At 42.7% G+C, this 23,112-nt stretch overlaps 3 protein-coding genes across 3 annotated transcripts; 2 read left to right on the top strand and 1 right to left on the bottom strand.

Moving 5' to 3' along the window:
- Positions 1-3,759: 3,759 nt before the first annotated feature.
- On the bottom strand, positions 3,760-7,329 carry LOC112203363. The gene is made up of 4 exons (XM_040505755.1): positions 6,975-7,329; positions 5,925-6,461; positions 4,696-5,723; positions 3,760-4,596 (listed from the first exon to the last, which is right to left on the bottom strand). Exons 1-4 carry the CDS (start codon positions 7,327-7,329, stop codon positions 3,760-3,762), a joined length of 2,757 nt encoding a protein of 918 aa, XP_040361689.1.
- Positions 7,330-19,039: 11,710 nt separating this feature from the next.
- On the top strand, positions 19,040-20,627 carry LOC121048858 (G-type lectin S-receptor-like serine/threonine-protein kinase CES101). The gene is made up of 2 exons (XM_040505754.1): positions 19,040-20,375; positions 20,525-20,627. Exon 1 carries the CDS (start codon positions 19,040-19,042, stop codon positions 20,282-20,284), a length of 1,245 nt encoding a protein of 414 aa, XP_040361688.1. The 3' UTR covers positions 20,285-20,375; positions 20,525-20,627.
- On the top strand, positions 20,487-22,789 carry LOC112165391 (G-type lectin S-receptor-like serine/threonine-protein kinase SRK). The gene is made up of 5 exons (XM_040505753.1): positions 20,487-20,490; positions 20,735-20,821; positions 21,767-22,004; positions 22,106-22,256; positions 22,347-22,789. Exons 1-5 carry the CDS (start codon positions 20,487-20,489, stop codon positions 22,662-22,664), a joined length of 798 nt encoding a protein of 265 aa, XP_040361687.1. The 3' UTR covers positions 22,665-22,789.
- The last annotated feature ends 323 nt before the right edge of the window (positions 22,790-23,112 follow it).

The raw sequence follows: 23,112 nt of genomic DNA, 5'->3' as shown, positions 1-23,112 counted from the left end.
CATCTTAGAGATGTTTTGATCTTGTGAATGTGTCTTTGAGTCTTTCATTGTAACCTCTATTTATAGGCTACCATGCCAAAGTGGTTGGCCTTAAACAAATGATAGTGGAGCACTAATGGAGATAGTGGAGGTGGAGGTGGAGCACTAAATGGAGATAATGGAGGTAAAAATGATGAATTTTGGAGTGATTTTGAATCACTTTCGGCTCCTTTATTCCTTCAATTATTTCTCCAAAAAGACTTCAGAATGAGCCTTCGACTTCTTCATAAAAAATGTTCCACTATGAGTGTAGATCATCCTGACAAATTTTCAGAGCTTTATTCCATGCGGTTGGGCCGGAAATGCTGCTGGACCTCTTACAGGTCCAGTTTTCCAGTTTTGCTTCTGTAGAAAATTGGACTGATTGTTTGAAGGCCTTCCACTCAAAACTAGCTCTGTCACTCTTCATAAGAAATGATCCTTGGGATGTCTAGTATTAATCTGGAAAGTTTTAGCTCATTTAGATTTCATTTGGTTAGTCTTCCGCCCCTTCTGTTTAGCTCGGTTTCTCCTAGCCGAAGTAGGAAAATGTGCTAAAGTTGACTTTCCATTTCCATACTTCCACAGTAGGCTTTATTTAGCCTCTAAATATATATTTCGAACTTGTCGACAATATATAGCTTGAGCCACTGACATTGGCTCAATTTCTCCAAGACGTGCCTTGTCAGGCCAAAATGCTCATTTTGGGTCCAAACATTGCCCCCCAGACCTCGAAGTCAAAGGTCTTCGTCTTGACTGAAGAGGTCTTGAATCAGCACTACTCTTATAATGTTGTTGCTCCAAAGCCACTTGTACTGGCTTGACTGTTTCCATATAGGCCTCTAAATAGGCCATAAAGTTTGAATGCATCAATCTGAATTGCCTTTGTCATGAACTGATGCTTTCTTTGCCAACTTTATTGCCCCCCATGTATCTGATGTCTGGTATGCAGTGAATTGGCGAAACTTGAGCAGGTTGTAGGAGATCAGAACTTTAGCGTGCCCCCCATGCGAAGGAGACTGCTTTTGATCGCGAATGAGGATCCTTCTCTTCCTTGGTGGTAGTTTCGCCATGTGTATAGCAGCAAGTATCTGCCTTGTTCGCTGGCTCTCTATTGAGAATGCGATTATTGTAGAAGAAGCTCAACTTGATGAACCTTTGGCGCTTCTGAAGAAATGGGCCGCAACCTGGCCCGTATCAGAGATTGGGCCACTCAGGCCGAAGCTGGTGCCATTGCGGCGAAACACCACCTGGAGGAACTTTGTTTGAAATTGAGCTTTGCGGGCCAATCTTTGTAGGCCCCCTCATAAACCGGTCGGTCTCTTCACATGTTAAAAATCCCTTCTTTTAATAGCTAGCTCCTCAAAAGCCGCTCCTCGCATGCTACTAGTCCCTTTTTTCCCAAGATTCAGAATCACTAATCTCGATTTACTGACATCGGTTTGACTCTTTAACCATCCATCCAAGGGTGGAGATTTTCCTGAAGTCCCTTTAAATAGTTGTATTTTGAGCAAGGAATACTCACAACAAATTTTCTGAAACATTCAAGAAATGGCCTTTCAGTCCTTGCTTCTCTTTCTCCTTCTTCACAAATCTTCCCCTTATGAAATGACCTTTAGCCTCTAACTTTTAGGCTTTATGGCGTAATCTTAAGCCTGGGTTAGGCCTTATGGCTTAATCTTAGGCAACCCCTTGTTTCGCCTTTCTGGAATTTTGCAACAACAATGCCAGGCTTCAGATTGGTTTAGAAATGCGAGGGGGCTCCGAGTGTGGGATCCACGATCATGCGAGTCATCTTCATCATAATCCTTACACGCGGAGCAAATCGGGGAAGGGAGGGAAGCCAAATTGAGGTTCGTCTTTCCTCCTCTGTTTCCTTCCTTCTGGACCCGGCCCGTGTTGTGCCCTCCAGATGGAAGGAACTTTGGTTCTCACCTCCTTCTCCCCCTTTCTCTTCTTGATAGAATCTTGGAGGGATGAGAAGGGATGGACTCTTTGAAGGAATGGGTTCAAGCTACAGAATGGCTGTTCCTGTACTTCACGTCCAGCTAATGGTGGTTACCAAGGCTAGAGGGGGTGCAGAGACTCAAGCTGATATTCGGTTCCTTCACTCTCTGCCCCTCCAGGAGATAATGGCGCGGCTCAACCCGGCGTTGGATTCCATAGCTGCTTCCAATTGAGGGGGCTTGGAGGCTCCATTTTCTTTGACTGGAGTCTCCCCTTCTCATGGATACTGACGTTGACGAGCCCATGTTGTATTCCTCTGCCGCTTCCATGGAAAGGGGGCGCGGGGGTTCCGTTACTCCTCTTTTTCTTCCTGAAGTCTGCCTTTCCTTAGGATAATGGCGCGGCTCAACCCGACGTTGGATTCCATAGCTGCTTCCAATTGAGCAAAGATTCAAAAGATATCCACAGATTCCTGTTTTGTATTCTAGCCACTTTTGGCTTTGTAATAAATGTACTACTTTTGGCCGCAAAGCCACTTTATGAATATAATGCTGTTTTCTTATCCTGATATTCAAATATCCGTGAGGAGTCAATAATTGTGTCTCGCAAGGCCCCAAATATAGGCCCCAACTCAAAATTCTTGGGAAACCGTGAGAAGATAATATTGAAAATGGAACAGTTACCTCCTCGAAGACCGTTCGGTTCCCCACCGTGAGAAGATAATATCTTCTTTTCCGAAATTAGGGCAACTTTAATCACACTTTACTGACTCTTCTCTTTGACCGTCCATCCACGGGTGGACATTTGCATGCCTATATCTTCCTCCACATTATAAACCCAAATTTCCAATCCCAAAATCATTTCATCAACTCGAATATTTCTAACAGCAATCTTTCTTAATTACTCATCATCATCACTCTTCAATTCTCGCATTCTCTCAATCCATCACCAATGGAACCACAAAAACAGCATCCAAATGAGGATGGAGGAAGTAACCAAGCAGCTGGGAGTAGTGCTAGCATGCTTCACAGGGAGAGCCGTACTAGGTGGATTCCCACTACAAATCATATAAGAATCCTCAATGAGCTTTTCTACAACAAGGGAGTTAGGTCCCCAACTATAGAGCAGATTCAGAGGATCTGTCTCCAGCTGAAATGGTACGGCAGGATCGAGTTCAAGAATGTCTATTTTTGGTTCGTGAACCAAAGGGCTCGGGAGAAGCAGAAGAAGAAGAAGCTCACTTCGGATGTTCAAGTGCCCAAGCAAAGATCAGGGCTTGTTGGTGGATCCATTAATCTCAATTTTGGGTCAACTAGTTCTGCTGTTGTTGGTGGATCCATCATGGAACAACGAGGAGAAGATCACCAGGAGATCAAAACCCTTCCACTGTTTCCCATACACGATGAGAACATCTTTGGCCACATAAAGACTACTTCCGATGGAGGTGGTGGTCACGGTGGTGGCTCTTACATTTCCCTTGAGCTTAGCCTTTCCTGCGAGGGCAAAGCTGAAAAAAGTTTCCAGAGCTGCTGACTCGGCTTAGTAGCTTCGCGAGTGTAGGGACACTTAGAATTGCCCCCGAAGAGTTGTATTTATGACTTCTTTTTTTTTTTTTTTTTTTTTTTTTTTTTTTTTTAAGGCTAAATAGGCTTAGTATTGTATAGTGTTGCCCCCCTAGTGTTGCTAGGCATAGCAAAGAAATGATTATGGGCCTAAAAAACAGGCCTTCATGAATGGGCTTTGCAAGAGTAGGAACACTAGAATTGTCTCCCATGTCTTATGCTAATAAACTGTCTACGACTCCTCTGAGTCCCAGACATTGAGAAAGTATTTCTTCAAGTATCTCCCATTGATAGGGTTATGATGGACATCTCCATCCAGGTCCTTGAGATGAAAAGCTCCTTTCCCTAAGATTTTATAAATGATGTACGGGCCTTCCCATCTTGGAGTCCATTTGCCGCGACCATCTAATTTTTCCCCCAGCGGAAGAACTGCTTTCCAAACCAACTCTCCTTCACTGTAATTCCTTCCCCTCGTTCGCTTGTCATAGGCTCGAGCGACTCGTTGCTTTTCCATGACCAAACTATCTAAAGCCTCCAAGCGCTTTTCGCTAAGGTCTTCATGTTCCTGCCACATAGCCTGAACGTAGTCTTCTCCAATGAGATGATGTTGCTCTTGGACTCGTAATGATTGGACGTTGACTTCCAAAGGCAGGACTGCGTCATGGCCAAACATCAAAGCATAAGGTGTAGTCGCGGTGGGATTTCGCTTCGATGTGCGGTAGGCCCAAAGAGTCTCATAAAGGGTTTCATGCCATTGTCGCGGATTAGCTTCCAACATTTTCTTTAGCAAAGTGATGATGATTTTGTTGCTGGCCTCCGCTTGACCGTTAGACTGAGCATAATAAGGACTGGAATGGACGAACTGTATTCCCCATTCCTTTGCCAGTTTATCAACTTCACCACCCATGAAAGCTGCCCCCCGGTCCGAAACAAAAACTTCTGGGATACCAAATCTGCATATGATGTTCCTAAACAGGAATTGTCGCAATGCACCACCAGATGCTTCTTTCAAAGGTTCTGCTTCGACCCATTTTGTAAAGAAATCGGTCGCGACGATGATGAACTTGTGCTGAAGTGATGAATGTGGGTGAATCATCCCAATTAAATCTAGCGCCCATCCTCTTGCGAGCCAAGGCTTAATAATGGGTTGCATTGGAACATTAGGGACATGCTGGACCGGCCCATGAGCTTGGCAGTCCAAACAACCTTTAGCGAATGCGATGCAATCTTTCAAGATACTGGGCCAAAAATATCCATGTCGTCTGAGCAACCATCGCATCTTTGGACCTGCTTGGTGAGCACCACAAATGCCGGAATGAACTTCGCGCATGAGTTGCTTCGCTTCGCAGCCATAAACACATCTGAAGTCTATGCCATCTTCGCCGCGTCGTCGCAACTCGTTACCTCTAAGAAAGTAATTTAGTGTAAGAAAATGAATCTTCCTGTCGGCAGTGGGATCTGGCTGCTTGAGATAAGCGATCAAAGGGATGCGCCAATCTACGTCAATGGGTTCTAGGGTCACGACTGAGGTATCATCTGGAGGATCTCTTCTCGCCATCCATGAAGGAAGTGTGCGACGCTCGACTTTAAGGATTCTCTCCCGCACGCCATATCTCAATGTTACCCCTGTTGCCAGCTGGGCCAACTCGTTCGCTGCAAAATTTCGCTCGCGAGGAATGTGCTCAAGATGCATGTTATCAAACTGGTCCAATAGGTCTAATGCCCTGTTCCAATAAGGAACCAACGTGAAGCTATTGCATCTGAACTCGTTGCACAACTGATTGATAACCAAGAGAGAGTCGCCAAGTATTTGTACATCCCTGATTCCCATTTCCAGTAGTACTTCTAGGCCTATAATGAGGGCCTCATACTCTGCTTGGTTATTGGTACACTGGAACTCCAACTGGAAAGAGTAGGAAAATCGATCGCCGGCCGGGTTTTCCAAGACAACCCCTGCTCCTGCTAGCGTATCTGTTCTTGACCCGTCAAAATATAACACCCAAGGCTGGAGTGAGACTGTGGCTTGATAAAGCGCGGCGTACTCTGGCAAGCACGCTAAATCTGGGTGATCTAAAGTTGTGGCAGCGACCTCTAAATCTCTAACTGCGGGGACATCCAGCATAGGGTGATGTGCCAGAAAGTCTGCTATGGCTTGCCCCTTTACTGCTTTCTGTGGCACATACTGTAGCGAGAATTCTGATAATGCGAGCACCCACTTGCCAATACGGCCTCTCAAGATAGGTCGCGACAGCATATATTTGACTAGATCGGTTTGAGCAATGATGCAAGTAGTAAAGGACAACATGTAATGCCGCAACTTGCATGCTGAGAAGTATAATGTAAGACACAGCTTTTCCATTGGAGTGTACCTTGTTTCGCAATCTGTGAGTGTCCTACTGAGGTAAAAGATGGCATGTTCAACACCATTTGCATCATCCTGAGCGAGGAGGCTGCCAATGGAAGCCTCAGCTGCTGAAACATACAACTTTAATGGAAATCCCGCTCTAGGAGGAACAAGCACTGGCGGGCTCGCCAGATAGGCCTTGATTTTGTCGAAAGCCTCTTGATGTTTAGGTTCCCACACAAACTCATTCTGTCCTTGCAACTTCAACAGTGGGGAAAACGGATGGATTTTGCCTGAAGAGTTAGAAATGAATCGTCGCAAAAAGTTGATCCTACCCAGTAGTCGCTGTAACTCTTTCTTCGTTCGTGGGGGAGATGCATTGATGACTGCGTTTGCTTTATCCTCAGGGACCTCAATGCCTCTTTGATGGACAATGAATCCCAGGAAATCTCCTGCCTGAACTCCAAAAATGCACTTGGCGGGATTCATCTTGAGCTTGTGTAGCTGCATGCGCTCGAAAACTTTTCTGAGATCCGTGAAGTGATCTCCACTCTTCTTAGACTTCACGACGACGTCATCAATGTAAACCTCTAAGATCTTCCCAAGTATGTCGTGGAAGATCAGGTTCATGGCTCTCTGATATGTTGCTCCGGCATTCTTTAGTCCAAAAGGCATGACCACATACTCAAAAACTCCTGTGAACCCAGGGCAGCGGAATGCAGTCTTGTGTCTATCTTCCTCCGCGACCGGAATTTGGTGATATCCCGCTGTGCCGTCCATGAAAGACAATAGTTCGTGCCCTGCAACTGCGTCTACCAACATGTCCGCAACCGGCATGGGGTAGACGTCTTTAGGTGTGGCCAAATTAAGGTCTCTGTAATCCACGCAGACCCTTATCTTGCCATTCTTCTTGCGAACAGGCACTATATTGGACAGCCACTGATTGTACTTGGCTACCCTGATAATGCCCGACTTGTGCATCTTTTCGACTTCCTCTTTGACCAGAACTTGGGTTTCCGAGTTCATTCTTCGCGGCTCTTGCTTCACAGGCCTCTTATCAGGCAACGTTGGTAGTTGGTGGCATACTAAGTCTAGTGATAGGCCTGGCATGTCTTCGTATTTTTCCGCGAAGCAGTCCTTGAATTCCAACAATAAGTCGACGAGCCTCTGTTTCTCGTTAGGCTTTAAGTAAGCGCTGATAGCCACTTCTATAGGCTCATCAGTTGTTCCCAGATTGACTTTCTCAGTAGGGTCCCTAACCTTCGGAGGTGTGTCATCCAATGCCGCTGGAGCAATCTGAATCTCTTCTTCCTCCTCCTCTTGGTCAGAGAACTCTTCATTAACAATTTCTAAGGTCGCGACTCGATCATAGGCCTCTTTTTCCACCAAGTATGATGATAGCCTCTCGTACAAGGAATGGAAGGCCTCTATCCCTTCCTCTGGAAGGTCGTAATCCATCAATTACCCATTGCGTGGGGCACAGCATGGCCGGGCCTTGCTAGGTCTTCTCTTGCAAGCTTGAGCCCCCACTGTGCTAACTCAGAAGCCGTCACCCCTGTGGGGCGGCCCTTGTTGTCGATGTTACTGACTTGCAATGGAGTAATTGGCTCCAAATAGTACCTGGCATCTACGTAATTTGCTGAAACAGAGAAAGGGCGAGGGTCTGCTTTAATTATCTCAGCCTTATCTGTCACCCTGTTCCACATAATCAGCTCTTGGTGGAGTGTTGACGGAACACAATAGCTTCGATGAATCCAATCTCTTCCCAGGATGGCACTGTAGGCCGCGTAACAATCGGTAACGAAGAACCCACTTTGATTTTTAGGAACAGTAAACCTAACGTCTTGGTTGTTGTGCCCGCAAAGTTTTTCAATGTGAGAGAGGTAGACTGGATCTTCTCCTTCTTGATTCCCAAAAGCTGCATGGTCCTTGTAGTAATGACATTCACAGCCGCGCCGGTATCAACCATTATCTTGCTGACCTTAGTCCCATTAATTTCCACTATGATATACAAAGGCCGCATGTGTTGCACCATGGCAGGAGTGGGTCTTGTGAAGCTCATAAAGAAACCCTTGCTGTTAGCATCTTTAGTCTCAAGGAACACTGCTTCTTTCATTGGCGTTGTTGTTGCTGAAGTGATCTGCAACTGCTGCTCTCCAATCGTGTCAGCCTCTACGCATTCCTGCGCAGCGACTGGTAAGGCATATTTAGCAGGAAGCACATAAACCATATTGCAAGAGGTATCCACCATTTCTGTTTCGTCCATGTCATCATCAAGATTGAGCTTGGGCTCATCTGTTGGGATTTCAGCGTTGAACTGTTTAGCCATGAAAGCAACCAATGATTCCTCTGCGGGGATCACCGTCTTGGTCTGTTCGTGCTCCTGTACCATGGGAATCTGGTTCAGTGATTCTGAAATTTGTTTCGCCGTTGGCACTTCCTCTGGGAGAACAACCACCAAGCTTTGAACTTTTTTAGGTCTCCACTGCAAGGTGTCTGAGGCGTTGTCCTTGCCCCCCAGCCTTTCAAAAACTGAGGACTTGGTTTCAGGCTTGTCGCGAAACAACCTGCGTCGGATGCTTGGATGCCTATTTGGAGAACTTTCCTCCATAACAGGCCGGTGTGTCCTTTCTTTAGTGGTCCTACAGATGACGCTGGGTTTAGACGCCCCTGATGCTGAGCTTACTTGCTTTTGAAAGTTACAGGGAGCCACTAAAGACTTAGCAGCTAGCGCCTTCATCTCCTTCTGATATTGTGCAGGGGACTTAACCAATTGCGAAGGCTTGATTAAACCTTGACCTAGAGCCTCTAATGTTCGCTTGGCTTCTCCAAACCTGCGTTGCAACTTCCTTTTCTTAGAAGGGCTGATTTCTACTGCCTTCCCCTTTTCTCGGGTGTACCACTTGCCTTCCTTGAGAGAAGACGTTGAAGATGGCGGTATGTATGGTTTGGTCCAAACATCGCTTTCAGGCTTCCCCACTTGTTTTTGTTCAACCGCAGTTGCCCTTAACTTATTAAACAAGTTGGAATCCTTTGGAGATGATGGCGGCACTATCTTGTCTCTCGCTCTTGGGCTGGAAGGCTGATAGTTTCGGGTCGGCGAAGCCCACTTAATTGGCGGAAGAGAGCCAAAACGTAATGTTCGTTCGTCCTCTTCATGTGACACCTGGGTGCCACATTCCTCCTTGCATCGCGAACATAAGACCACTGATGAGGCTTCACTGATAGGCCTGCCCCTTTTCTTTGCTGGGACCTGTTCCTCTTCATTCTTTTCTTCTTGTCCTCTAGTTGTCAGGTCCAAGGTTGGCCTCCTTTGGCCCTTCTTGGTCCAAGCTACATCAACCATATTGACCCCGGTGTCAGGGAAGGGATTCAAATCAACCAGAGCTGCTGCGGTTGCCGGAGTCTCCACCTGCAGACTACCATTATTGAGCCATACCTGAATCTGGTCCCTTAGTTTAACACAGTCAGCTGTGTTATGGTTCCACAGATTATGGAATTTGCAATACTTTTTTCCTTTTAGCTGATCGGGGCGAGGAAAGGGTCCAAAGTCAGTTTTTACCATCTTTGCGGCTATCATTTCATCTAATATCTCATGAGCTTTATTGGCGTCATAAGTATATGTCACGAATTCAGGTTTGGTGAAGGCTATGGACTTGAGCTTGACTGGTTCCTTAGTTATTTTCAACTGTTTCAAGGCGGGGTTCTTTCTTCCTGTCAACTCTAAAGCGGAAACATCATTCTCTTCTTCCTCATCATCATCCTGGAAAACCTCTTCGCCTTGATAGTAGGGATCATAAGTGGTTGGCTGGTAGTTCAGGGCGGCCACCATACGGTGTTTGCCAGGCACATAAGTTCCTTTGGATGCATTCTTCCTAGCATCTGTTTCTCTGAGGAGATGCTCGAAGCTACCTACCTCAGTAATGAGCTCGCCCATCGACTGTATCATGCTACCATGCTGTTTCTTTCGCTGGCGCGGCTCCAAGCCCTTGACTGCCAGCTTAACCAATTCTCTTTCTGGCAAAACCATGTTCAGTTTAGCCTTCTGAATCTGGAACCTTTGGAGATAAGCAACCGCAGACTCAGTAGGCTGTTGGGACATCTGGGTAAGAGAAGCCAAATCAACTTCAGGCTCTATAGCGCCAAAAGTCTCTCTAAAGAGTTTCTCCATTGCTGGCCAATTTGCCACCGACCCTGGGCGGAGTTTAGAGAACCATGTAAAAGCAGCTCCAGACAGAGAAGTGCCAAAGATTTTACACTTGAGGCTGTCATCATTCTGGTACTGGCCGCATTGCACCTTGAACCTAGCCAGATGAGTTGCCGCGTTCTCGGTATCTTCTCCTGAAAAAGTAGAAAATATGATATTCTTATAGCCTCTGGGGAAAGGTGCGAGCATGATGTGTGGTGGGAAAGGCCCTTCATAAACCCCATCGAGGTGGGCCCTAGGGTTAGCCAACCTAATCATTTCCTCCACCTCCTCACGTCGCACATAACCTGGGCCAGGAAGAGGAGGTGCAGCCACCGTCTGATGGGCCATTTGCAAAGGAGGCATCGCATGGCTGGTAGTCGCTGTTCCTCCCATGTGAACTACCCGGGGAATATTGGGCTGTTGAAGTGTAATTCCTGGTGCGGACACATCCTTGGCCAAAGAAGTGATCTTGATTGGAGTGCCCGTCTGATCAATCCCGTAGTAATTCCCTGGGAGCTCTTCGTAAACATTTTCTGCCCCATCACTATCATATTGAGCAAGCACAACGGGATTAGCCAGGCTATCGTTGCCAAATTTCAAACTGTTGCTCTTTTGTCCAGCCGGTGGTATGGCCTTGTCTTTGTCGCCAATCACCAATGCTTTTTCTTTGGCTTTGGTAGACGTGGCTGTAGCAATAGCATATGGTGTAGTAGTGCTACTGCTGACCTTGTCTCGAGCATTCGGCAGTACATACTTGCCTGTTCCAACAGGTTGACCAAGAGAACCCAGGATGGCATTGGAATCTCCCAATGCTTTATTCAGAACCTCCTTGGCCTGTCCCAGTTTGGCCTGCTGCATGGCCACTTGGGTCGCGAGATTGGACCCATCTTTACGCATAGCCGCGATGTCTATTGCGATGTGTTTGTTCTGGGCAGCCTGGTCATTAATCAAGGTCACGAGCTGATCATGGTTCACTTGGCTTCGTTGAGACATGTTATCCAAACGCCCCTGTGTCTGCTGCAATCCTTGCCCTAGGGTTTGGACCTGATTAACAAGGTCGTCAATCTTTCTTCGCTCTTCCGCGAACCCTTTGCTTGTCTTTTCATAGTACGATGCATTGTTCTGCTGGAAGATGGCAAGCTTCTCCTCTATGCTCGCATTTGGTGGGATAGGAATGGGCACAAAACCATCCAAGAAGATTTCGCCTCCCACCACCTGAGTGGTGTTGGACGAATTACCAGTCCCAGCAAGCTGGATAATAGGCTCCTTGTTAACCCCAGTGGTGGGCTGTTGACTTCCTCCCTGTTTGGTTGACATGTCAGATGACGGTGAGTGGAGAGAAAATCTTCGGATTACCTGTTCGTCAGAAAGACCACGACAGTCTACACGAAAGTGCGGGCTGTAACTAGAGGTCTTGTGTTTCAGGCAGTTAACGTAAACCTTTTGATAAGGGTTTGCGCTTGACTTCCCAATGGCTTTTGGATGTCTGAGTAGCTGAATTTAATAAGATTTTGTGAATCAAGGTTTGGACATGCGGCCCAAGTATAGTCGCCTAGACACAAATTCTCTTTCAAATCCTTTGGGCAACCTTACTGAAATGGCCAGTGGGGGAGGGCGAACAAGAGAGGCAGAATCTATTTTGGCATAAGCTACTCCCACTTAGTGGTTTAGGCCCATTTGTACGCACTTCTAGATTCAAGAACCTGTCATGAACGTTGTCCCCTTTCTAGACACCATTTCACATAGGCTATGCTTACTAAGATGAGAAAGGTCATAAGTGTGTAGACAGTTCAACAAGTGTTAATAAAAGCCGCCCTTAACCTTAAGGGACCTAAACTAGGCACCAATAAGGAGTTTAGGCCAATATTAACAAAAGAGACTTCACCTATTCCGTTGTAATTCACAAACCCTTACCAAACTAAAGTCCCACTGGGCGTGCCAAAATGTTTGGCTCCAGTTTTGCTGCAGCTGGTCAACAGTCTCTTTTCTGCTCGGGCGTGCCAGCACCGTTCTGGTGCGGTCGTCGGGGGTGTCCCTTGACCTGACGTCTTTCAAGCGATTGTGGACGAGGAGAGCACCAACCTCGTCGTGGGATTCTTTTGTGCCTCGTGGCGAGGACTTTTTCTTGTATCACCAAATCGATACTCAACGTTGTAGGTCGAGCAGATCGAAATCACCGGGAAGTGGGGAGAACTTGCTAAAGCGTGACTTTAGCTTCGCTGGGTTACGTAACCGTTGTGGTCGCGGTACTGCAGTCGGCTCCCGAGGAGACTAGGACCGAAGCACGTTGGCAGAAGGTTTGGTGGTACTGAAAGTCGGCTCCTGAGGAGACTGGGACTTGGAGTGTAGTCACCGGTAAGAGAAAGAGAAGGAGAAGAGTTGCTCTTAGAGAGGTTGCTCTAGAGAGAACTTAGATCATCTTAGAGATGTTTTGATCTTGTGAATGTGTCTTTGAGTCTTTCATTGTAACCTCTATTTATAGGCTACCATGCCAAAGTGGTTGGCCTTAAACAAATGATAGTGGAGCACTAATGGAGATAGTGGAGGTGGAGGTGGAGCACTAAATGGAGATAATGGAGGTAAAAATGATGAATTTTGGAGTGATTTTGAATCACTTTCGGCTCCTTTATTCCTTCAATTATTTCTCCAAAAAGACTTCAGAATGAGCCTTCGACTTCTTCATAAAAAATGTTCCACTATGAGTGTAGATCATCCTGACAAATTTTCAGAGCTTTATTCCATGCGGTTGGGCCGGAAATGCTGCTGGACCTCTTACAGGTCCAGTTTTCCAGTTTTGCTTCTGTAGAAAATTGGACTGATTGTTTGAAGCTCTTCCACTCAAAACTAGCTCTGTCACTCTTCATAAGAAATGATCCTTGGGATGTCTAGTATTAATCTGGAAAGTTTTAGCTCATTTAGATTTCATTTGGTTAGTCTTCCGCCCCTTCTGTTTAGCTCGGTTTCTCCTAGCCGAAGTAGGAAAATGTGCTAAAGTTGACTTTCCATTTCCATACTTCCACAGTAGGCTTTATTTAGCCTCTAAATATATATTTCGAACTTGTCGACAATATATAGCTTGAGCCACTGACATTGGCTCAATTTCTCCAAGACGTGCCTTGTCAGGCCAAAATGCTCATTTTGGGTCCAAACACCATTAATGTTTGTTCGAGAATGCAGTTTATATGTAGGGACTAGTCCTGGTATAATATATTTAGTTGCAGAGCTATCCGGATCTTCAAGGACCTGAGAATACTTTACACTCCAAAATCGACATCTAGTCTGATTATCAAAGAGAAATTCGAAACCAAGGCAGTCACAGTCCATCCAACAAGTAGCCATACATTCATAAATCCCACATCGACTTGAATTTGTCTCCTCCTATGTTGAATTGATAGACTTGTTCAGTTGTTCATACTGATTGGTCTAAAGGAGCGCCTTTGCAGCCTGCTGCATAGATGCATCAGAGGATGTTGCAACAGGACAATAAAGAGTGGCCCGCCCACTCCATCTCTGGCATGTTCCACTATCGGGGATATAGCCGTTGTGGCCATCGGTGTTATAGCCATCACAGTGACCTGCTGACGCAATAGAAATGTTATAGATAACATCATAAAGCTCCCCACCTGTGTCCAGCACCCAGGCTGATCTGCCATTTGGATCACCAACGACAGTGTAACTGAAGTAGTCTCCATTCTCATATTACGGAAATGAGCATACTCGTATGGTTCGCTAGTCCACTAAAGATCCCCGTTTCTTCTAACTTGCAATTGGCGTGTGCCGGAATCCCAATAAAGGCTGAAAGACCCTGACCCCGGGCTGTTCTGACTTTCCCGCCAACTCCAAAGACCATCATCAAAACCTAATTTCATCCCCGGCCTAAGAGCCACATTAGGACCATCATAGCTTTGCCACAACGGAGAGTTTGAAACGTCCTGATTCACCTCTCGTAGGACTAAATTGCCAGAATCTAACAGGGTAGCCACAACATCATTGATACTATTAATTATCATAAGAAGAGGAGTAAAGAACGATGGGATTCTTGCCTTTCAAGGTAATTTGCAGGACAGTTTTGTTCCTGTCCAAGGTGAGAAGCGCCGACGAAGGGTCTGAAATCGGAGCGTGCAGGTTGGCGACCCAAACCGTATAGTTCTTGCACCTCAGAATGAGGTAGCCGGAGTTGAATCCCAACGTAAACTCCCCCAAAGCGGAGACCATAAAGCTCGAGGAATTGAGGGCCTCCCCTGGATTAAGCATGTCTCCAATGAACAGTGCAGCTGCACCATGACAAGTCCAGAAGCTTGAGAAGCTGATGAGCAAGCACAATAAGTTGATCATTGGAATGCTGTTAACCATGAATGACCAGTAAATTAAGGTGAGGTATGGAGGGTCAAGGGTGCCTTAATTATTTGAAAAATCAACGATTTCAAATAAAATAAACAAGTCGGAGTTTCAGTAGAAAGTTCATGGAAGACTTTTTTGACTTTTCAAAGACGGCAACGTCTTGGGCCATATGATTTTCACGCGACTCTGCACTCGAACGAAAATAAAATGGCAACGACTGAGCAGGTAATCGGTTGCAATCCTCCTCTATTTTTGGAAGGGACAGTCTCACCGCCTATGCTTTCCTCATGACTGGAGTCGCCCGCGTCGTATCCGACCAGGTATTCGCTTTCGTTCTATTCTGCTCAGAAATATCAAATGTAATACCCAAAGAGAAAACTAAATTTACAAATAAAGTTCCAATCTTTAAACGATTTCAGCCTAAAGCTCTTAACTTTGATGCCCTCTTTCTTCATAACTGATAGTAAATGCAAAGTTCAGAACATTTAGAAATGAATAATCTTAATATTAGTATGAGTTCTCCAATTGAGTGCTGTGCTACTGTGTCCAGTTTCCTCTATTCTATATTTGGTTAACTCTGTTTATTGTGTGTTATTGATTTGGAAAATGCAAAAATGGGTTGCTGGTTGTTTGATTTTAAATCAATAGCATTTGTTTCAATTTGCTCTACTCTTAAAGATAGGGCTGCACGCGGATTGGATTGGATCGGATCGGTTTTGATTACAAACCATCTCTATGCCAAAGTAAGCGGTTTAGACATTTTAGACAACCGGTCATCGAAGAAAATAAACTTAATCCGATCCAATCCAATCCATTTAAAGTGGTTTGGTTCGGTCGGTAAGGCGGTTTTAACCTATATAGCATTGACGTTTGTTTACGAATTCATAGTAAAAATACTAAAACTCAATCTCAATAATAAAAATTTAATAATCAAAATCCAAAATAGTTTCAAAATGATTCACTTATTTGGGTCTAGGATTCAATATGGTAGTATATCATTTTGATAATCAAATTATAATTGGAGATTTATAACTTACTTATAAAAGACTACCCACAAATAAATATATATATATATATATTATGTATATAAATTAAAAAAAATTTCCTATTATATTTAATACATACCAGTCGGTTCGGGTTTCGCGGTTTAAGTAAAAGAAAAACCAAACCAAGCCAATTCATAAACGGTTTGGTTTGGTATTGAACCGGCTTTCATATTTTAACACTAAAAAACCCTTAACCAAACCATATTTACAGGTCGGTTTCGACCGGTTTGGCAGGTTTGTACCGTGTTTTGCACACCCCTACTTAAAGAGATAAAGAAACAGGAAGTTGTGGGTCTGAAAAATTCTAGCATTTTGATGTTCTTGTAGAGTCTAATGGGTTCTAGATGTAAAGAGAAGACCCCATGTCCAAGATAGTATTAGCTTCAGGCTTCCCTAAGCCGATCGGGTTCTTAAGGATTTCTATGTCTGTGTAGGGTACTTTTCGCAGTGGAAGCAGAACAAAATAATGAGATTAATTGGGTATGCTTTTGAGAGCCGTTATTACAAATTTACAGTGGCAAAAGATAAGCAGTGGTTTTATTGAGTATGGAGGAGGGATTTTACTTATTGGATTGTGTAAAATGCCAAAAGATAGTTGACGATAAGTGTCCCAAGAGTGATAACCAGCTTGGTAGAGCATGAGATTCAGAAGAGCATTGTTTCCCTATTCTTGTAAGACTTATTCTCATCTTAGATTGAAAAGTTGGGGTGTCATGCCATGAATTGCATACGGTGTGGGCTTTGTTGCCGACCGTCATCATCCAGCTGTTGTTTATTCTGAATATGCGGTGATTGTGTTATCTGAGGAGATGGTGATGCAAATAAGCAAATGAGGGTGTGATCTGATATACATTGCAATACTTTGTGGAGGTGTTGTGAAGACATTGCTAGTTCTTGATATCAGCTGAAGTGGTCATAGTGCAAAATCTCCACCATATTTGGAGATGTAAACTATTGAAGAGTGCCGATCACAAGATGGAATCCAGAACAATGCTGTGAAGATCATCCATTAGTTTTTTTGATACGAAAACGAAAGATCATCCAGTAGTTGAAACTGAAAGGAACTAAGTCAGAAATATAATCTTTTTTCGTCACTTTAAACTTTACTGCTATCAAGTAAAAGGTATGCTTCCTCTTTAGCTAGAATCAGCAGCTATTGATGTGCTAAATATGTTTGCAATTGAACTTCTATCTATTCTTACTGAATATAATCACCGCTTCGATTAACTTCCTCTACACTTCCTTGTAACTATATGATTTTCAACACATAGACCCTTGAGTAGTATCTGTTACGTTAGATCTGGTTCTTCTTATGGGACTGTACAAGATTAAATAGGCACTACATTACCCTTGTACCATGAATGCAGTATCTGTTCTGCCATGTGGCTGGGTAGATATCTCTTGATCATCAGTCTCATTGGATTGATCCTCCATTGGCTTTTCTTGTGTTCAGAAGAGGGTTATTGGAGGCATTTTCAAGACTTCAACTTCACCATAGAGCACAATGACCTTCTTGTCTATTACATATGATACTCACATGCACTCACAATTTTCAATAGTGAGTCATTTTCTAGTTTCTAATAAATCCAGGAAGGTAACTATATATGGCTTGAATTTTGTGCATTTGCACTCAAGTTCTCATCTGTCCTGCCATTTCTTGAAACTACATCCCGAAACTATAAGATGGTTTGTATAATAGTGTGGGAGCTATATAAAACCTATTACGCCTCAGGGTAAAATCTTGCAAGCCGAGAGTCTGAAACTTGAAGTAGAATTTCTGTTAAAAAGAACGCTGTGGGCTTTACGATTAAAATTCTAGATATTAGCATCTGATACCACTGGTGTATTCATCCTATCCTACTGAGCAAGAGTTTTTTCTCTTTCTGTTAATAGCTCTGTCTAGAGATCTAATATCCCATTAGGCCTGAAATCAGGAACAAGAGAGGTCTTTTTGATCCCTCGATTATTTGCTCTACATTGACATGATAAATTCTTCCTATTGCAAAAACCTAATTAATGAATTAAAGAACCCTTATCTTTAGACCACAGAACATCTTAAACTACAACAAGATGTCAATTTAACAGCTCTGTTCTAAACAGAGCCAAAGCCTCCCAGACCACGTTTATCTTTCAATCAAGTGTCATGTTCTTAATATCTGACTTTGAATGTCTTCTTGACATAAATTTTGTGCTAGGAATATTAATGATGCATACAAAATATGTCATCTCAATAAAAGTTCTTATAATATACTGTGACTTGGGGGTAATTGAAAATTGCTACTTTATAATGTCTGCAGGCCAAATAATTATTTTTAATTTCAATCTTTCATCGTCATAACTCATTTTGTTAGAACTAATGCTCTGCATTTTTTCTTTATTGTCATATTTAGGAACCTTTTCCAATAGCATCCTTTACTGGGTCTTTGCTATGGTCATTTTATTGGCTTTATATAATTTTGAGCAGAGTAGTACTGTCATTTAAATTTAGGATACATATTGCATGATGCTGGATCTTCATGTCTATCACATCATGTTATGTATTATAAACTATTTGACTTAGAGGAGATGCAAGCAAGTCCTAGCCCCTAAACCTATCAGGAATTATTAAACTACTTCTATCAAGTTTATAGGATTGCAAATGACAGAAAGAAAAGGAGTTGACTCTTTGTCACTCTCCATGTTGTATTGTGGAGGAGCTGACTAAGATTTAGCAGTTGTTGTTTCCTTCCTTGATATAGTTGACTAAAGCCTCCCCAAAAGTTTAAACGATAGCCATTTCCTGTCGAGGAGGAGCCATCAAGGGAGTTCTATCCAGGTCAATGCTGGTGTTCAATGGTATCATCTTGATGCTATTGTGCCAATGAAAGGCACCACCAGTGAAGAGCATAGAAACAGGGCCTGCATCATTCAAAGAAGTTAACAAAATCGATGTATTTAGTTACACGTTGAACACCGCCAGACTTTTCATCATGAGAGATGATATTATTAGAATAGCTGAATAGTTTTGTTTAGTGTGCATAAACAATATGTTGAAAATTATTACCTGGAAATAACGGTATGATCCTATCCAATCTTTCATGAGCAACCATCATCCTATTGTTTATTGCACCAAGAGTTGAAAACTAGAACACTGCCAGACATTTATCAAGAAAAGTTGTATCATAAAATCTCCAAATAACATCCAAGGATCATTAGTATATGCCGGGTTTGAAGAATAGAGTATTTCTTTATCTTTTGTTCCTCATTATAAACTTTTCTTTTATTCCATGGGATCTTAAGAGTGAAAGTCTTCTATTGCATTTTCCAGGAATCTCTCATAACGTACTCAGTCCTAATATTTAAGTGAGCCAAAGTCTTCTAAGAATATCGTAATCTAACTAATCAAAAAGACAACCTGTCACCTTTATTAGTTGCCCTTTTTTTTTTTTTTTGTATTTTTTCTTCTTCTTGTTGTCTGACTAAAATGTATTCTTCTTGATTGTCACGTCATGAAAGTAGATCAATATATGTTTCATTTTTATGATGGGTTTTGCACTATAAGTTAAGATTTTCTAAGGCATTTTAGGGCAGTAGACAATACTTGAACTTAATCATGGTTAATGTGATGATCATGGTTGCTGGTTTTCAAGATTATCAGGAGAGAGGAAAGTACCTTCTGATCATTAGCCATGGGTTTAGGTTTGATCAACTCTTCATTTTTTTCCTGATCATTCTTTCAAGCTTGTGGAGTTGTCATGTTGCTGCAGCAGACAATATTGGGGACACACTCGAAATTGGCGACACTCTCAATTCCTCAAGTGCTTTAGTTTCTGCCTCCGGGAAGTTCAATTTGCTTTTCTTGCCAAACGCTTCAAATTCCAACTACAGCTATCTAAATATCAGGCGGCCAAATGGAATTGGTGCAAATAAGGCGTGGGTTGGCAACCGAGACTCGCCTGTTTTATACCCTTTTGGAGTTCTTACCTTGGACTCCAACAACACATTAAAAATCATTACAAACAATGAAGGTGGCGGTGGCGATCCTCCTATAGTGCTTGGCTCTGCGCCAAAAAGTAGTAGTAATGTTGTGGCTACTTTGTTGGATTCTGGGAATTTTATCCTGCAAGAGCTGAACTCTGATGGATCAACAAAGCAGGTGTGGTGGCAGAGTTTTGATTATCCAACAGACACCTTTTTACCAGGCATGAAGTTAGGTGTCAACCATAGCAATGGGCACATTTGGTCTCTTACGTCATGGACTGACTTCTTCTATCCACTGTCTGGGCCTTTCACCCTTGGTTGGGACCCAAATGGTCGCCAATTGGAAATTCGTGGACGAGGGGTGGTTTATTGGAGAAGCGGAAACTACAACACAAGTAGTAATAGATTTGAATTTATCATACCGGATCAAAGGCTTATGTTCAATTATAGCATTGTTTCAAATGAGAAGGAAGAGTACCTCACTTACACAGCCAGTGATGATGATCAAAATGGTTATTTAGCAGAATGGATGCTGAACTTCGATGGCAGACTCTTTAATTATTATGGATCAGCACTTGACATTGCACGAGCAGATGAATGTGGCAATAACACTGATGGACTAGGGTGCCAGACAAATGATCAGCTAACTGATTCTTGTAGGGCGGAGGGTGGCCAACAATTTCAGCAAAAAAAGGGTTACTTTAAACCAATCATCTTGAGTTCCACTTCAAGATGCCCGTACTGGCTTAAGGATGTTTCAAATACAACCTCTAATATTACTAGTACTGATTGTGAGGACACTTGCAGGCAAAACTGTGACTGCCTTGGATTCGATTTTCTATCTCTGTATCCAACTGGATGCCGATTTTGGAGTTAAGATTGTGAATTCCTTGAAGACCTCGATCAACCGGGTACTGCAAGTAGTTTTGTAAGATCAATGGCACCAAAATCATCACCCAGCAACAATAGTAAGTCTCCAGTGTTTGGTTAGAATAAATGGCATTGACTGTTTTTTCTTCTTCTTTTCTTTGAAGCTACATATAATGCTTAATACTTAAATTCCAGTCTCTTTACCGAAAATGGGTAAGAAAAAGATTAATTAATCCCGACTCTCTAGGTGCAACAAGTAAATGGAGTTGGATTGGGGCGGCTATTACTGCCACTCTTGTGGTAATAGCCTTTTGCATCTTGTGTCATCTACGAAGAAGAAGAAAATCAGAACTTTCAGGTATATTGTTTAGTTAATTAAGCATGCATGATATGCAGTTGTTAGACAGATTCAACTTCACGTTTATAACGTTTTCTGTCTCTATACTATTCTTAATAGGTGAGGATGAGATTGATAAGAACAAATTGCTGGTCACGGGACATGATTTAAGCATATTTAGCTATGCATCAATCATGGCTGCCACATGTAACTTCGCTGAAGAAAACAAGCTTGGACAAGGGGGATTTGGACCTGTTTATAAGGTAACAAAGGGTCTTTTATGTATTTTCTGTTTCCATTTGTAGCTAAGAAATATAATAGCCTTTTTTATCTGTTGACGTATACATATATATGATGGAAATATGATTAATCATCAGGGAAAATTGTTGACGGGAAAAGAAATAGCAGTGAAGAGGCTTTCAAAATGCTCAGGGCAAGGAACATTAGAGTTTAAGAATGAATTGATCCTTATATATGAACTTCAACATACAAACCTTGTGCAGCTTTTTGGATTTTGCGTTCATGGGGAAGAGAGGATATTGATATATAAGTACATGCCAAACAAAAGTCTGGACTACTTTTTATTTGGTAATTCAGTTGTCAACATATCAGTTTGATCTTAGTATCTGTGATATATTTACTTAACAGATGTATATCCACGTTTTTTTTTTTTTTTTTCAATCAAAAGCACATATATATATATATATATATATATATCTGCATGAAGATCAAGGGTGGACCTCCATTTTGCTACTCAGCAATGCAGTACAGTAATCAGAAACGTCCATCCTTTAGGTCCTCCTCAAGGATCATACTAGCTTGCAAAAAACAATTGTATCGGAAACTATTTGCTCTTTGAAATTATGCAGATAAACAGTCCATTGGCTGAAAATAAAGATAGTCAAGTGACTGAATAATTTCTGACTTGACTGATTTTGGTAAGGATCATCCTGAATGAGGACCTAATATTTCTATGGTACTTCATGCCATAGGGAGAAACTGCGCAAATGATGAGGGTCTACTCTTGAACTCTCTGATATATACACACACGCGCGCGCGCACATATACATATACACACACGCGCGCGCGCACATATACATATACATATATAAGTGAGATTATATCTGACTTTAATCTCTTTGTATTGGCCAGATACAACTGAAGGCGTTCTTCTTGATTGGCACAAGCGTTTCAGCATAATTGAAGGAATTGCTCAAGGATTGCTTTATTTGCACAAATACTCGAGAAAGAAAGTAGTTCATAGAGATCTAAAAGCTAGTAATGTACTACTTGATAAAAGTATGAATCCAAAAATTTCTGATTTTGGTATGGCAAGGATTTTCACACATAATGAACTTGAAGGAAATACAGGCAGGATTGTTGGGACACTGTAAGTAAATAGTACACACTTGTCTTTTGCTTTTGGTCTCTAGCATGCAGATTTTGCAGATATATGCATACAGGTAAATTTTTGTTTTCCAATTGGTGCAGTGGTTACATGCCTCCTGAGTACGCAATGAATGGAGTTTTTTCCGTAAAATCTGATGTCTACAGTTTTGGGGTGTTAATGCTTGAAATCCTAAGTGGTAGGAAAAACAACAGCTTCTACAATGATGGTCGCGTACTCAATTTAGTAGGATATGTATGTCAAACAAATCTCTACAGTAATCAAATTTGCACCCCTTTTTCTGATATCCTAAATGATCTGATATGATGACTTCGCTAATTTCAGGCGTGGGAGTTATGGAAAGAAGGTGCAGGGCTACAACTAATGGATTCAAACTTGCGGGATTCATGTAATATGGATCAGTTTTTAAGATGCGTCATTGTTGGTCTACTATGCGTGGGGGATAATGCAGCCAATCGGCCTACCATGTCAGAGGTGATATCTATGTTGACAAACGAAAGCGTGCCACTACCAGAACCTACAAAACCGTCATTTTGTACGGAAGAAGTGATCAGTGCTAGTGCTGCTAGTACTATAGTTGGAGAAAAACAACAAATTGTGTCAATGAATGGTATGACCATTTCCAATATCTATGGACGTTAAATGTACTGTGTGTATGTGTGTTGCTATGAGTTATAGCACGTAGTACAGAGATTTGAGATGGACGAGAATTTGGTATAGGTCTTAGGGTAAGTCATTTGGAACAATATTTTTTAGAGGACAATATTTTTCGAGGACAGATTAAGTATGCTTTACTTTCCATATATGTTGTGTGGCTCGGGTGGTTTGCTTGTACCTAGCTAAGTTCTTCATCTGATGGGTGATCAAGTCTAACCCCATCATCACTTGGTGACCGGATCCACTCTCCCACCGATTTCCCCACTTCCGACAATCATAGAGCATCGGCAACTTTGTATCCGCTCTTTTGTTGGCTCTTATAGGAGGGGAAAGATCATCGTGGATGTGTTGGCTAGTTGGAAGGGGCTGAGTTACTAGAGCTGTGATTTGGTTGTTATAAATATTTGCTTCTCGGGTTCTCTTGTAGTAAGGA

This window comes from Rosa chinensis, chromosome 5 (assembly GCF_002994745.2).
Source record: "Rosa chinensis cultivar Old Blush chromosome 5, RchiOBHm-V2, whole genome shotgun sequence".
Lineage (NCBI taxonomy): Eukaryota > Viridiplantae > Streptophyta > Magnoliopsida > Rosales > Rosaceae > Rosa > Rosa chinensis.
Note: the sequence above shows the minus strand (reverse complement) of the source record. Positions and strands in the feature narration are given on the sequence as shown.

What these genes read in the sequence shown, in the direction of transcription:
- LOC112203363 (XM_040505755.1), bottom strand. Translation starts at nt 7,329, where the DNA reads ATGGATTACGACCTTCCAGAGGAAGGGATAGAGGCCTTCCATTCCTTG. An exon ending in ACATGCCATCTTTTACCTCA is followed by an intron (nt 5,724 to 5,924) that starts GTAGGACACTCA and finishes TCGCATTATCAG; the next exon opens with AATTCTCGCTACAGTATGTG. An exon ending in CTCATGGGCCGGTCCAGCAT is followed by an intron (nt 4,597 to 4,695) that starts GTCCCTAATGTT and finishes TCATCACTTCAG; the next exon opens with CACAAGTTCATCATCGTCGC.
- LOC121048858 (XM_040505754.1), top strand. Translation starts at nt 19,040, where the DNA reads ATGGTTAATGTGATGATCATGGTTGCTGGTTTTCAAGATTATCAGGAG.
- LOC112165391 (XM_040505753.1), top strand. An exon ending in ATCAATCATGGCTGCCACAT is followed by an intron (nt 20,822 to 21,766) that starts GTAACTTCGCTG and finishes TGTATTGGCCAG; the next exon opens with ATACAACTGAAGGCGTTCTT. An exon ending in GGCAGGATTGTTGGGACACT is followed by an intron (nt 22,005 to 22,105) that starts GTAAGTAAATAG and finishes CAATTGGTGCAG; the next exon opens with TGGTTACATGCCTCCTGAGT.